Below are 13,348 nucleotides of genomic sequence, written 5' to 3'. Positions count from 1 at the left end.
GGCGGTCAGTCAACAGGTCAGGCAGGCTCACTCAGTCAGGACAATGTTTTTAAGCAACTCAGACACTTACAGGCAAACAAAAAACCTCCTCATCTGTAGATCTTCTCTTCTTGATAGCGGACATCTGGATGCCGTGGGAAACCTGGCGGAAGGCTGGAGAGAGGAGAGGATGATGTGAATACAGCTGTGAGATGTGATGAAAACGTTGAGCCTATGAAGCCAGAGCAGGAGGGGAAATGAGCGAGGGACAGCAGCAGGAAGCGTTCAGTGAGCAGTGAGTGTTAGTGGCGCGTGCAGCAGGTTTAGGTTTCCTCCAAAAGCATCGTTAGCCCGTCACCAGCCCCAGCACTACTTACGGCGCTTCGTACCATCACTGCCTTTTGTGGCGTCTGTTACGTGCTGCTTGCGGATGCTGTCCTCGTCTGCCTTCCTGTCTCGGCCCGGGCAGGCGCAGATCCTGGCCTCGAAGCACCGGCGGCCTAATACCTGACCACTGGGAGAAGACACAACCTCAGTCACAATCAATCCACCACCACTCGACCGGAGGAGGATGAGGAAGATGATGATGAAAGCATGTCTTACTCTCTGGTTTCCAGGGTGACAATGATGAGAATCGGGCGCCTGTTCATTCCGCCCACGCAGCTCGAGTTGCACATGAAGTTGTACAAAATTGTGGTGAATTCTGTCCCCACCTGAGGAAGAGGATGGATGAAGGTGAGTGGCAAGTAGACAGAGGAAAAGACCTGGCTTATGAAAGCTTCATTAGGTTTGATTTTCAATAAAAAAAGCTCCTTGTTAATCTAGTGTCTCTCAATTACAGAGGTCAACACCTCAAATGAAGTAAGAATACATTCAAATGGCTGAAATCATCTTTCACTTTATGGCTCATTTCTTACTATTACATAATATGTAACAGTAATACACCTATTAAAGTAGGTTTTATATATTATATAAAGGTTTTATATATTATATAAAACCTTTATTGAACCGTATATTATATATTCTACAAAACCTACTTAAATACAAGCATATGATTACAGGTGTTCAGGGGCCTTCCTGTCACAGTTTACTCTGCCCTCTGAAGGGGAATTACATCTTTAAAGGATACATGGGATCATAAAACACGAATTGTAATTTTATGTCATAACTTTCCATATGATCAGGATAGGTTTAAAATAGCAAAAACAATTATTAAATAGCAGCAGTAGAATAAGACAGTGTTAAACTGTGGCCAGCGTGGAGACGGGGCTTTAGGGGCTTTGGGGGCAGCAGTTGCAGCGTGTCAGGACTGAGCAGCTGGACATGAGAGTCTGTCACTGCACTATCAGTCAGAGTCATGGCGAGGTGGTGAGGTGTCAGTGACGGGGCAGGGATGACAGACAGCTCACCTGGGGAGGTTCGTAAGGCACTAATACGCTCTGTCTCCCAGTGATGGTGTCCTCCACATACTGGGCATGGTTGTTCCCCTCCACGCGGATCAGATGGCTGGGAGGAGCGATCTGACCTGTAAACAATGTCAGTCATGTCATTAAATGTCTACAGTATACAATGATTCCTCAAGTGAAATATGAGTGAGAATGAATTTTTTTTTCTCAATAAATCAAACTGAACTGACCGTCATTGAACTCGCGGCTGAGCTCGTGGTTGGGGCAGCGTTTCACCACTTCGGTCACGTGTTCGGCCTTCTTGTAAACAGGCATGGCTCTGATAACGGCGCCCTGTGGGGGGGTGGTCAGGACTTTGATCTGAATGGGACACGTCTTGGCAATCTGGCAGTATAACTTCTTCAGGTCTGTCGAGTACTGGAAAACAGAAGAAACGGGACAAAACGTTTAGAGAAATCTGTGCGGGCAAACTGAAAGCGGGAAAGGATACTTGCATGTAAATATTGTTCATGAGGCCTGAATCTCAGAAGCACAGATTGATCTGTGTAACACCTGTTGCCTGAACCGTGCACTTCTGGTTTCCCCCGAAGCAAAGGGGGTTTAAGACAAGACTGTGATTATGACCTACTTAAATAAACACACACACACACACACACACACACACACACACACACACACATTTTGGTTCTAAGAGTGTGTATTGGACAACCTCAAAGATGTCTCATGGACAGCCTCTGGGACTTCCGAGTAGTGCCATAAAATGGACCCCTCCAGCAGCAATTAAACTGGGCCTGGCTTTCATCTTCAAGGGAGGAGTTCTCCGCTAAAGCATCTGATGGCCACTCATCATACAGAACAAGGACTTAGGACGATGGCAGACTAACGCTACCCAAGGTGGAGTGCAATTCTGCTCATGGGATTGGATGGAAATGGCTCAGTTTTAGCTTTTAGAGTAGAGGAGTGAAGGACAAATCACAGGAGTCTGATGATCCATCTGGTGCCAAAATGTGATGGTTGCTCTGCACCCACTGGCACACATTCAAGTTTGTAAGCCAAGAGTCATGAATAATGGATGTATGTTGATCCCTGGCACAGTTCGAATTGATAACCAGTAAGCCATCAGAAAGACTGAATTGTTACTAATAGGCAGAACCCAACTGTGTAAACAAACCATTCAAATCACTGCTGTGTAAGCAGAGCCTTAAATCCTCTGTGTGCAGAAGACAGTGGGTGGGGGTGGACGATGGAGGGGAAAATTTTCCTGTCAGGTTCATTTCTGAGAGAAGAAAAGTGAATATTGTGAAAAGCGCTTGGGGTTGTGTTGGAGAACAATGCAAGACAAAATTCCACCTCTATTAAGTTTGGTTCCAAAGAAAAGCAGCGCTCATTCCAGTACCTGTCTGTGCTGACTTTAAATATTACACAAGCTTGGCACCGACATTTCTACTCTGCTCCCCAGGCGCAACCTTTCCTTTCATCAGGACAAAGCCAAAACAGCACCTTCTCATCTCTGCTTGCTATTAACCTGCTCGCAAACTGCACACATTACTGCTATGCAAGGATGGGACCCGCTAATACAGGCGGGTTAATAATAACAACCCAAATTCTCAGCTTCGTTCCTTTCCTCAAGTGACCTCATTACAAACTGTGCATGGACAAGATGACCTGACAACGCTACTCTGCTGCTACTGATGGAAAGTTATGATCATATCAAATGGTAAACTTGTAAAAAATAAAATCTGCATAGAGTTTTTTGACTTTGACAATTTGTGCATAAATACAGGAAGGCTAGCTGACTTGATAAACCGACTGAGGAGCACAGTTCAAGCTCTGGGACATGTATGTCAACATAGCGACTGAAGGGAGTCTTCCTCAAAATCAAAGCAGCTTCCAAAAAGGTCTTCTTAAAAAAAAAAGCCCAGGATGAATGTTTGTAGTTGTCCCCTTGCTCCTAACCTGATACTCCCCGTACGCCTCTGTCAATCAGCTAAATGAGGTGGAGAGGCCAAGCAGAGATGTGGGGAAAGAGCAAAAGAGAAAGAGAGAGCAGACGATTATGAGGCAAAGAGAAAGAGTGAAGTGCAGCGTAAAGGGTCAGCATGTAGTCTTCTGAATAATTACAGGGTGCTGGTTTTGTGTAGCTGAAGGCAAAAAAAACAACAAACTCCAAACACCGAGATCTAATCAGAGATGTTAGAGGCAGAAAACCAAAGTTTGTGTAGATCATATCCTACTGTCTAACACACACTCACGCACGCACACACACACACACAGAACCATCCCAGCCCTGAAGCTACAAACTTTGAGCACACAACTATGTGCTGCTGGTGCCGTGTTTGCTCAGTGAGCAGCAGTGAGAGCAGGAGCTGCTGCTGATTGTTGAAAGCAGTGCCTTGCTAATGCTAACAGCGTTCAGGGTGGAGGACACCGGTTGACTGATGGGATTCAGTGTCTCACACAGGGCGCGGCGTTCAGGTGTTAACATGTAATTATGAGCCTTTTCATTGGTCACAAAGTGTATTACACAGCCAGGGCACACACGGTGCACAATACGGAGCTGCTTAATCACAATCGTTTTGAAAAGAACATTTGTTTTAGAGTTTGCAGGAATCGCATGTGACACATTGTTCGACTGGCTCATGAGGCAGCGAGCCGTGAAAAAAATAATAATGAACGACCTGCAGAAGCTGGATTTGCAAACACTACCCAGCCCAAACCGCTGCTGTGCACCAATGACGGACAGAGGTTGATCACTTCTGCAGTGCTATAATAATAATGAAAATATGATCTTGAAATAATCTGACTGCAAAAACATACAATTTGTTCTGATGCTTGTACAGTGGGGCATCTGTGCAATTACTTTCTAACACATGCACCACTTGAACACACAAACACACACTTCCCGTGCAGCGCAGGTTGAGGCAGGCCCACAGCTGTGGCGTTCTTTTCTCCCTGACAGGCGCTGCGGGCGCATGCAGAAGTCAAGTCCTGACAAACATCGGGCCTTAAACAAGCACTGTTTGGCGCCTCTGGTCTTGTCTTCTTCATACCTGACAAGTCATGTCATGCCTAGAGCTTCTCCCAAACCTGTTTAATTCAACAATAATGCAAAGGAGGTTTTTTTTCTCTCTCCTCCCGTTTTCTCTGGGAACACGAGTAAAACACCTACTTCTCAGAGGAAAATGCATATGTGGTGAATTAAAAGTTTTAGACGATAATCTGCTCTCCCTAAAAAAGATAAATGTTATATTGTAGTCATCAGCTCCAATTATGACCACCCAATCTCAGTGACACCTGCCCCAAGGAAAAACCTCTAGACTGACATGTAGAATCATGTTTATGATGCTAGCATCAAATATGAATCTGTCATTCTCAGGATTACCAAATCAAATGCTTGTCTTCACCACAGCTCTGAATAACTATAGTTGAGTCACTGGATTTGAAACTGAAAATAAAAGATGGAAAGATCTAAAGAAAAAAATCCTCACTCTTCCCTCCATAATTTTAAATGCAGAAAAAGGCAAGGATAATAGTGTCGTATTGTTAAAAATGGCATCTTAGTCACTCACATAATGTCAAACACTGTTTGATCTGCTTCAAGGAAGTGTTAGAGCTGCAAACAGGTTTGTGTTGTTCTAAAGTACAGTTATCACACAACAATGACTTCTGCAAACTCAGTTAGGATTTGGATCTGAGAGCGAAGGCTCATCTCCTGAGTCGTGACTGAATACCTTGTTTTTTTGTATTTCTGTAACAACAGTATGATCCTATTTTCTGTAGTGTTAAATCACTGCTGCAGGTATCTGTACGAAGCTCTTTGATAGGGGTAAAAAAAAAAATATCTTGTGATCCAAACTAAGAGAATGGGCTTTTCCACAACAATTATAGAAGAAATCCCATAGCCCATATCATAAAAACCCTTTGACGCTGTCTTTTAAAAAAAAATTCCCTTCTACCTTTTCCCATCTGTAGCTTTCAGGGCTTGTCTCTCTGTGATGGGCGAGTCGTGACAAGCTTCCTGACACAAACAAGTCTCAGCCCCATCTCGTGAGGCGTGGGACGGGCCCGCAGATGTTCCAGGGGCAAGCTGTGTCTTGCCGCCTTTCGCTAGAACACTCTTCTCTTTGAGCATTCAAGGGCTCTCCTCCTCCTCCGGCGCAATGTGAGATGCAACCATCAAGCTTAACTCTCTCAAAAAGACAGAGCCCACTCCAAGAGCACAGGGTTCAGGAAAGAGGCACACAGTATTTACACAAGTATTATCTACAGGCCCTCAATCCATTACTGTAATCCCCCGAGCTCTATAGCGTCCCACTGATAGCCCAAACCATGACATTCCTCTCCTTTGACTACTATATGGGGTGGCAGTTAATACGCATGGCAAACACAACCAATCTTTTGCTTCACAATAGTTGCATCAATTGCCAACAATGGCTGCCTCATCTGCGACACTCCATTAATTTAGTAAAGCAAAGAAGACAAAACATCTGTCCGCTACGTGCTCATTTGACCTGGCTGATTGTTTTCTCCGACTAACCAATAAAGGAGGGAGCACCATGGAGACTGCAGGAGTGCCAACAGGGAAACAGTGGAGCAGCAGTTATGGGAAATGTTGACGTGTTGCACCCCTGTGTGTGTGTATGTGTCACAGTCATCCTAGACAGGAAGAAGTTAAGGTGTGGGTTAAGGATTAGGTGTGTCTCCATAAGAACAGTCATCAAAAAGCACAGTACACAGTCCACTAAGTCCCATGGAAGATCCCACAGGCCTTCAAAAAGGGGGAGCATTAGCAGATCTTTACACAGAGCAAAGCTGCGGTGGTGACATCTTCGGTGGCTCTCTGCCATCAGTCCATCAGTCCAGCAGTGGAGCTATCGGCCTGAGATTATGAGAGCTTTGTGAAAGATCTCCTGAGATCAGATGAGGGAGCCTCCTCCATGATGGGAACCAAGACTGTAATCACAGTTCATCAGAGTAGCTGCTTCAGACCACAGAGAAAATGACTCTCTATTGTGGAAAATCATCGGTGTAAGAAAACAACACCCAGCGAGGCAAAATCCTGACAAATACTTGTTGGTGACAGCATTTCTTTCTCTGTGACGTAGAGCGTCACTGGTGGACGTTAATGATTCTATCGATTCTGTTTCACTGTTTTTAGATTAACCTTGTTTCGTAAACATGAACAAAGGAGATATAGAAACCAGTAAACACAGGGTTTTCAGGGTATTCAGATGTGGATTAACTTAATTTCATAACCATGTTGGGACAATGAACTGCCTTTAGATGATTTAATAGCCTCAGAAATCAGGAGCCAGTCAGGAAAATGACGCTATTTATCATAGTTAACAGATATTTTCTCAGTTTTTTTTTGTTTGTTTTTTTTTAAATAATTTTAGTACAAACAGGTTTCCTCTTTTTTTCGGTTTCATTTCACCCTGTGCAATGATAACAAATCACAACTTTTCTACATGACACCACACCAATCAAACCAGTCTTGCATCACATGTTATTATGACTGTGGGACACACAGTCTGTTGCACTAACAGTGTCTGTGATGGGGATGTGACCTAAACCAGTGCGGCTCAGAGCTTTGGGGCGTGTCTCTTGCAAACAACACTCTTAACAGCCTTGCAGTTCCACAGCAGACAAACACTTTTGTTTTTTGGGCTGTGAAAATAAGAGGGATGAGTGAGGCAGTCTGGGAATTGGGTAAATGTCACAATCCCACACTCGACGTGGCCAAGGAAGAAGGTGAGATCGCCGAGCACTCCCTGTGTTCAGCCGGTTTTGTTGGAAGACACGCTGCATTAAAGTCAGCGTGTTAGGCTAAGCAGGTTTTTCAATAGTCCCATTGGACACATTTGACATGATGATTTTTTATATATATCCATCAACAGACATTTTTATGAGGATTTTTATGAGGAAACATCTCATCCAAAGCGACCGCTTAAAAATAATTAGCAGGCCCTGCAAATGTGTCCGTTATGCAATTATTGAAATGTCACACAAAAGTCCAAGATGCCCAATATTTTAAACTCTGTCATTCTGATTCAGTCAGTGCCCACTGTCGACAGAAACACACAACAAACGTCACACACACGGTGACGAAAACCTGTCACCTATGCTGTCCGCTAGGGTGCATTAATACAACATGCAGCGCTGCTACAGTGTCTGCAGAGTAACACAGATTACACACATAAACAACCAAGCAGGTGGGGCTCCACTGCAACAGCTGTCCCTCAGCTTTGTCATGTGTAATGACAGAGCAGGAGGAGCTGGTTGTGTGGGTTTACACATGGTGACATCTAGCTGCAAAGGGCATCACCACACCTGGACCAACTGTGAAGTCTGTTTACCTCTGTCATCAGCAGCGTCCCAGTAAATGTTGGCCAAGTTGTTTGCAAACTGGATAACGGCATAGTTAATATATGGTCGTTTTTGACGTGCATTCTAATTATTAATTAAGTAAAGATGACATTAAAAAGCTTAATAAGACGAGATAAACTTGATGCTTGATGTGCCTCTTTCATCGTGACAGCCTATCCACTGAGTTTGCACGCTCAGTTCTTCTCTTCCAGTAACTGAAGTCTGATGTCTGAGTCTTTTGCAATAAATACCTGGGGTTCAGTCGTGATTTGAAGCTACACATTTCAAGTGGCATTCTTGCTTGCCAGATGTACAGTAGTTGTGTAACGCAGAACTTTGAAACAATGTGCACCCAAGGCCTAGGGCACAGATCGTCAGATAAGGAGTTCATGAGTAAGAGTGTCTCTTTAACCACTAGTCTGAAACATCACTGCTTCATGATGTCGGCGGGCACTTTACTATGTATGAAAAACTGCATTTTAGACATATGCCAAAGAACGTTTTGGTTTATGACCTATAGTCTTAAAGAGTTAAATCATACAATGAAGAACTCAGTTCAACAAAAGAAGTCAATACTTGTGAAAGTCCAACACACTGTGGTCGACAACTTACCTGGTTCTGTCTGGATTTGGCCTACAGAGGCTTGACAGTGTGCACATGAATCATAATGAAGCAACTCATGGAAAATGATTTTTTTTTTTTAAACTTATTTAAAGGAATATGTTGAAACTTTAGGCACATGAAATAAGGCAAAAGGCTGAGATAAGGTGTAAGAACAACAATTTGTCATGTCTGCTGGTTGCCTGGTAACAGTTATCAGCAGTCAACAGTGAAATTGTCTTTTACTCTTCAGTTAATTTGTTTTACAGATCCAATAGATGAAGCTATCACGTGTTAATTCATGAACTTTTGAGATGGTAGGTGGGTTCAGCCAGGCTGCCTTCCCAGCCTTTACATTAACAACAGCTACATGTCTAATCACTGATGGACTGATAGGTGCGTATTGATCGTCTTACCGTCCAGGTGGCAGACTTTGCTGTGCTAGACTGCTGGAAGGACACATCAAAAGTGTGAGGTCCAGCATAGTCTGTGTTGGATGGGATGGCCGGTGAGGGGGAGAGGGCATCGAAGGTGGAGCTGGGCTGGGCGTAGGGTGACGGGGCCGTCACGTTGTTCTGTGCATGGTCGTTGTTGTAGGGGCTGGTGGAGGTGGAGCCACCGTTCTGGATGTTCTGATCCATGCTGTTCAGGAGCCCCAGGTTGGTATACTGTGACTGGAGGAAAGTGGAGGGGACAGGGGGGGAAGGGGCGAGGGAGAAACAACACATGTTTTCAGTTATTACAGGTGAATTTGAAGGATTTCAGATATTGAAATGGACTTTCAGTAACAAGTGTTATATCGCACCAATAACAGCACACGCTTTCAGGTAAGATGATGACTGACTCTAAAAAGAAACCTTTTAAGGTCAAATTTATTACCATGAACACGCAAGTGTGTTAACTGTTGAGTAAAGAATACAATGAAGTGATCAAATAAACACTGAGTCAAGCTGGTGAAATGTGACACTTCAGGAAGAGGAAGTCTTGTTTTAAAAGAAGAAAGTGAAGATTCATGATAAAGCAGTGTAACATAAACTGTCTTTCCACTTGCAGTGTTTACAGTCCAACTGCTGCCTAAACCAACATGCTAACACTTCTGCCATAATTGGCCAAAGAAATGTCAAATGTCAAAAAGACAAAATCTGATTTGATAACTCACTCAAATCACCCACCAAGCCCAATGTTTGTTTTTGATCAATGTCCTGCCACAACCTGCACCACCTTGCCTCCTGATTCCCTTTTCCCCAGTCAAAACTATTCAGACGGGAGGAATGGAATTAAAATATCTGCCTTTAAACAGGATGGAGAGTACGCCTGGGTCAAAGCCAGTCCCTTCCTGCTTGCTCTGCTTGCCATTCACCCCATTCCTTTCCATTTATAAATGGCACATTCCTGGACGAGGTGCCATGGCTCTCACTCTTTAGACAGCCATTAATCTCTCCAGGGCCTCTTGTTTATTTCAAGCACGGCTCACCACAGCTGTCCAGCTCACACCCATTGCACTGCCAGGTGTTATTGGTGCGCCAGATGACCAACAAAATACAGACAAGGTAGGCTGTTCCGCTATCAATCAAGAAAGTGACTGTATGAAACAATCTTACCACTTTTTCATCTAAAGGTCCACAGGCACAGACAGACTCATATATAGTCTAACAGACACACCTGAGAGGGGTCATTCAAGTCAACCTCAGCATACTTGTGCAGCAGCGCCAGAGGGGAGCTGCCTGTTTGAATGAGGGTCGCTGTGTGTGCGGCGCAAGGCTGCTTAACCCCCTGCAAACAATGACACCAGGGCTTATAGGAGCTTGTCTGGGGAACAATTACGCTGGGCATGCAGGTGTTAGGAGACAAGTGTTTTGTGAATGGAGCACACACACACACACACACACACACACACACACACACACACACACACACACACACACACACACACATATGCACTGAGAAGGAAGGAGAACTCCTATGTGGTGGAAACCCCTCCAGCCTGTGGCAGGGAGAAGCTCCCCCCCCAACACACGCTCCCTCACAATGGGCTAATTACACACATGTATTAGAAAGGGTTAAACTCAATGGGCTGAAGACTGGCCCTGTGTATCTGATATCACAAAAGAAGAAGAGGGCATGGAGCAGATTGCTAAGAGTAACAATAACAGAAGCTTATCAGTTACCCAAGAATTGTATTTATTGTTTTAAGCCAACGTGAATGAAAAGCAGGGACATATTCCTGGTGGTGCATGGGAAATAACCCGATGACACAATTTCCTGTTAATGCAGTGTTTTCCCGTATGTAGGGAGTTAGTGTTTATGATATATGGCATCAATGATTCTTCTGAATTATGGCGCAATTCACCCCAGTTGCACTGAGGCATTCAGTTGTTCAGAGAAGACACAGCCAAGCCCACCCCCCCACACACACACCCCTCAGCACCTGATGCTGGCAGCTGCAAAGGTCATTGTGACAGGCACCAATTATCTATGTCAAATTATTATTCTAAAGTAAAGGTTGATGCTGGCCAGAGACCAAGGAGATTAAAGCAGGGACATAAAGCAGAGTCCGTGACACAGAATACTTAAAATTAAATACAGGGCCCTGGATAATGCGTCTCATGGTCTAAAATGAATATAAGGATCAAAGATAAGCAGTGAGGATAAAGCCATAATTGACCAGATAGTGAGGCCCTGAGAGTCTCACCTTAACTCATCATGTTATAATGTTTAATTGACTGGAAGTGAGATATAAGCTTTTAAACAGGTTGTGTGAAGCAGTTTCCTTTCTCTCCGTTTCCTTTAATCAGATCTTATTCCACCATAATGCAGCCACCATTTAATAATCACTTTAGCTGCTCTTAAAAATTCCTTCTGTTTATAGCCGACACTGTGTTTAGGCCTTTAGGTCAGGCTGCTGAGCAGAGGCGCGATAAATCAGTGTCCTTGACATCCTCAGCAGCCTTTAATAACGTTTTTTGAAAGGTTGTGGTGTCTGTTCGGGGCTTTCAAGCTCATTTCTTTGTTTGAGATAAATCCTGCGCTAAGCTTTTCAGACCAATAGGAAAAGGAGCCTGTTGACCTTCAGGGTGACGGCCTGTTGATTACAATGTAGGAATCTGAATTATCCAGAACACATATCAGACATATTTTGAATACACATGGCAGTGCTAATTTAAAAGTTACTGCTAATGCCAACACAGTGGCATTTGGTATGGCATATTAACACATTCAGTTTATTCCTTGTCTTGTATTTATTGCTTCAGCAATGACAAAATGAGTGCCCTAGAAAGTAATCTAAAGTGTATTTCTCATTTGACAAAAGGTACAGATCTCTTCAGCTTTAGATTTTCTGTGCTTCTGAATGATTGGTCTCTAAAAAGTCCTGATTATGATTTGAGGTTGTTTAAATCAACAGTGTCAGGAATCAGAAAGATTCTCTGATTCTCTCTCTGTGAACGTTGCAACCACAAAATACTGTCTGTCTGCAGACATAACAGGGTTACGTCACCATGGAAACCAAACAGTTACATATACTGGAAATGCACTTTTCACAGGGGAACTGGAAAAGATAAAACTAAACCAAAAATGATTTACATCTGAACAGAAAACACAACACTGTCTCCAGTTGCTGCTCCTGTGGTCACAAAATGTAAGCACAGATAAAGTTTGAACGACCAATAGATGACAGGAACCAGAGCAGACCTGGCCTGAGGGGGGAATAGCTCCCATTCCAAGCTCTCTGGTGACCCCCCCACCCACCACAACCACCACCCCCACCCAAGCACCTTGGGCCAGCACATAAGAGTAAGAGGGGACTGTGATGAGTGACCACAGGGGAGGGAGGCATTTAAGGCTAACCAGAGTTGGGGGTTGAGGTGGGGCTGGGTGGGGGTCTATCTACACCTTATACCTGCTGGGGTGGGCAGAGAAGGTGATTGTATCTACATCAACACACCATTAAAGCAATTACGATCCTGGACTAAACAGCAACGCCTGGCCGGCCGCATTCTAATGGCCGCGGCGGCTCCCAGGAGGCTGGGGACGGGGGGAACCCGATACCTCACACACTGGAGGGATTGAGCTGGACACCACTTAAAGACCCCCTGCTCAACAACTTAAAAGACAGTGACCTGACACACCTGCTATCTGCAACCTGCAATCTGAGAATCTGTCGCCGCTCACTTGCTCGGCATTAGGCTTTCCTAAAGGATTTGGTTGGTAACACAAAAAGCACAGTCCTGCAGTTCATTGAAACATACAATAACAAAGGAAAATGAGAGCCACAGCCAAGAGCTAATACTAACAAGTCTCAAACTAAAGCTGCATTTCATGCAGACTTGATTTCTGACAAGCAACAGTTCAGTTGTTTAGTAAACGATTCTGGTCTGAACCTAAAAGGACCGATTACTCTGCTGGAAAATGTAACATTACATTTTAATGTTGTAAAACTGTATAGTTTCCATAGTCAAGCAATTCTTGTTTGCAATTTAAGATATAAAAGTAATTTCAGTTCAAACTCCTTTCATATTTAACTTTCTTGTCCAGACATCAAGTTCTGCAAACATAGATCCATCAGCCTCGATGCTTGCACTTTCAAAGTAAAAAAAAAAAACGGAATGGGGCCGCTGTTTTGTTTAGTTTTTTAAAGAAATTTGTATGCTGATTGATGCATTAAAAATGCCTCTTTGTTTTGCTTGTGTAAGACTAGAAGAACATTTCATGTAAATATCAGACACATACAGTAGTTGACACCACTGATCCTGCAGTATCTTTTTCTCAAAGCTGTTAATGGGAATGTGCATTAGAGTAAGAATACATAGGAATATTATCTTTAAGGTAACATGCAGTACATGATGCTATTTTCTGTTTCCTTTTCTGTTCTTTATATTTTCCAGAGCTTTTGCATAAAACATTCCTCACTGATAACTAATAATTCATCACAGCGGAAATCAAAACCCTCCAAAACCTTTTGGAAGTCTGATTTTTTTAATATACTGTATATATCTTTT

At 43.6% G+C, this 13,348-nt stretch overlaps 1 protein-coding gene across 4 annotated transcripts in view; it reads right to left on the bottom strand.

The window, feature by feature from the left end:
- tp63 (tumor protein p63) overlaps positions 1-13,348 on the bottom strand; it is a 32,328-nt gene that overhangs the window by 6,167 nt on the left and 12,813 nt on the right. For 2 of the 4 annotated variants that reach the window (XM_085773652.1, XM_085773654.1), the window contains 6 exons: positions 8,768-9,025; positions 1,616-1,802; positions 1,389-1,504; positions 583-692; positions 357-493; positions 71-153 (listed from right to left, as the gene is read on the bottom strand). In XM_085773652.1, coding sequence (XP_085629778.1) covers positions 71-153; positions 357-493; positions 583-692; positions 1,389-1,504; positions 1,616-1,802; positions 8,768-9,025 — 891 coding nt within the window. The remainder of the gene's footprint in view (positions 1-70; positions 154-356; positions 494-582; positions 693-1,388; positions 1,505-1,615; positions 1,803-8,767; positions 9,026-13,348) is intronic. The other 2 variants (XM_085773653.1, XM_085773655.1) reach the window with 1 other exon arrangement.

Source organism: Trachurus japonicus, chromosome 4 (genome assembly GCF_045865225.1).
Source record: "Trachurus japonicus isolate A0001 chromosome 4, Traja_1.0".
Classification (NCBI taxonomy): Eukaryota; Metazoa; Chordata; class Actinopteri; order Carangiformes; family Carangidae; genus Trachurus; species Trachurus japonicus.
Note: the sequence above shows the minus strand (reverse complement) of the source record. Positions and strands in the feature narration are given on the sequence as shown.